The following is a 1,415-nucleotide window of genomic DNA, read 5'->3' as shown; positions in this document are numbered from 1 at the left end:
ACAAAGCCGACCATCTGTTGTTTTTCGATGCCGAGGCCGAAACTCAGTTAGCTTTTGTAGTGGGGATTCATGCTGTCCTCCTGCTGCTGCTGCTGCTGCTGCTGCTGCTGCTGCTGTTGTTGCTGCTGCTGCGTTCGCTGCTCCAGGAACAGAGCCAGGCATAGAGCCCGCTAGAGGAGAAACAGCAGATGTATCACCTGCTGCTGCTGCTCCTGCTGCTCCTGCTGCTGCAGCATCTGCTGCTGCTGCTGCGCCACGGGGGAAAGCATCGCCGTCGAGGGGGGGGCCAGCGTCTGGGTCCGGGTCAGATTCCGCTGCATATGGAGCAGCAGCAGCAGCAGCCTGCTGCTGCTGCTGCTGCTGCTGCTGCTGCTGCTGTAAGCCGCTGCCGAGGACGGGTGAACGAATCGAAGGAGAAGGAGAGGGAACCGCCAGGCCGCCCACTGAGCCTGGGGGGGCCTCAGGAGAGTAAGAAGGGTCTGGCTGCTGAGCAGCAGAAGAGAAAGCAGAGAGAAAAAGAAATAAAAATAAAAAAATAAAAAGAAAAAGAAAAAGAAAATATTGAAGGCGAAAGAATAACGAAGTGCGACGAAACCAATGCGTCATGCTGCCGTCGATTCAGAGAGCAAGCTGCTCTTTTGTTGGTTTTTCTTCTCAAATATATAAATAATATTTATTTATTTATTTAAATATAATATTATATTTATTTATTTATTTAAAAATAATTTTAATTTGATGAATTTCATCGAAAATAATGGAGGATCGTCGGCGTGTTCATTCAGCTGCGCGCCGTCAGTTTCAGCTGCATGTACACCTGAATTTTTTGTGCATATTCCGAGAAACTTTTTTTTATTTAATTTATTTTTTATTTAATTTATTTTAATAAATATAAATTAAATTAAAAAAATAAATTATAACTACTTTTGAGCGTTCGTTTGTTTTTTTTTTTTTTGTTTCCGTTTCTGTTTTATGCATTCCTCTATTTCATGTTTCTATGCAAATTCAGCTTTTTTTTTTTTTTATTTTTCGGTGATATGCGTTTTTTTCTGTTATTTTTTAATTTATTTTTTGTGTATTTCTACTGTTTTCTGTTTTATTAAAAACAGAATAAAAAATATATAAAATAAAAACAAAAAAAAATAAAATTTTGTGTATTAAAATGTTGCAGTTTCGCTGAATTTCCGTTCATAGAGATCAGAATTCAAGTTTGTGTGTGTGCAGCTTTTTTATTTTTTTTTCTTTTTTTTATATTTATTTATTTATTTTTTCGTTTTATTTTTTGTTTAGTATTTTAATTTATTTTTTTCTTTTTTTTATATTTATTTGTTTATTTTTTTCGTTTTATTTTTTGCTTTACTTTTGCTTTTCTTTTTATTTTTATTTTAAACAATCGAAGGGTTGCCTGCCGCTCTGAC

The 1,415-nt window shown here is 36.6% G+C and overlaps 1 protein-coding gene across 1 annotated transcript in view; it reads right to left on the bottom strand.

Moving 5' to 3' along the window:
- Positions 1 to 269, bottom strand: part of EMH_0089510 (uncharacterized protein) — a gene marked incomplete at both ends in the record, with an annotated part of 679 nt that extends 410 nt beyond the window's left edge. Inside the window, one exon of the mRNA XM_013501431.1 lies at positions 198 to 269. Coding sequence (XP_013356885.1) covers positions 198 to 269 — 72 coding nt within the window. The remainder of the gene's footprint in view (positions 1 to 197) is intronic.
- Between the last annotated feature and the right edge of the window lie 1,146 nt (positions 270 to 1,415).

Source organism: Eimeria mitis, genomic scaffold (genome assembly GCF_000499745.2).
Source record: "Eimeria mitis Houghton genomic scaffold, Emh_scaff6879, whole genome shotgun sequence".
NCBI classification, from domain to species: Eukaryota; Apicomplexa; class Conoidasida; order Eucoccidiorida; family Eimeriidae; genus Eimeria; species Eimeria mitis.
This window is presented reverse-complemented; position numbering and strand designations above follow the sequence as displayed.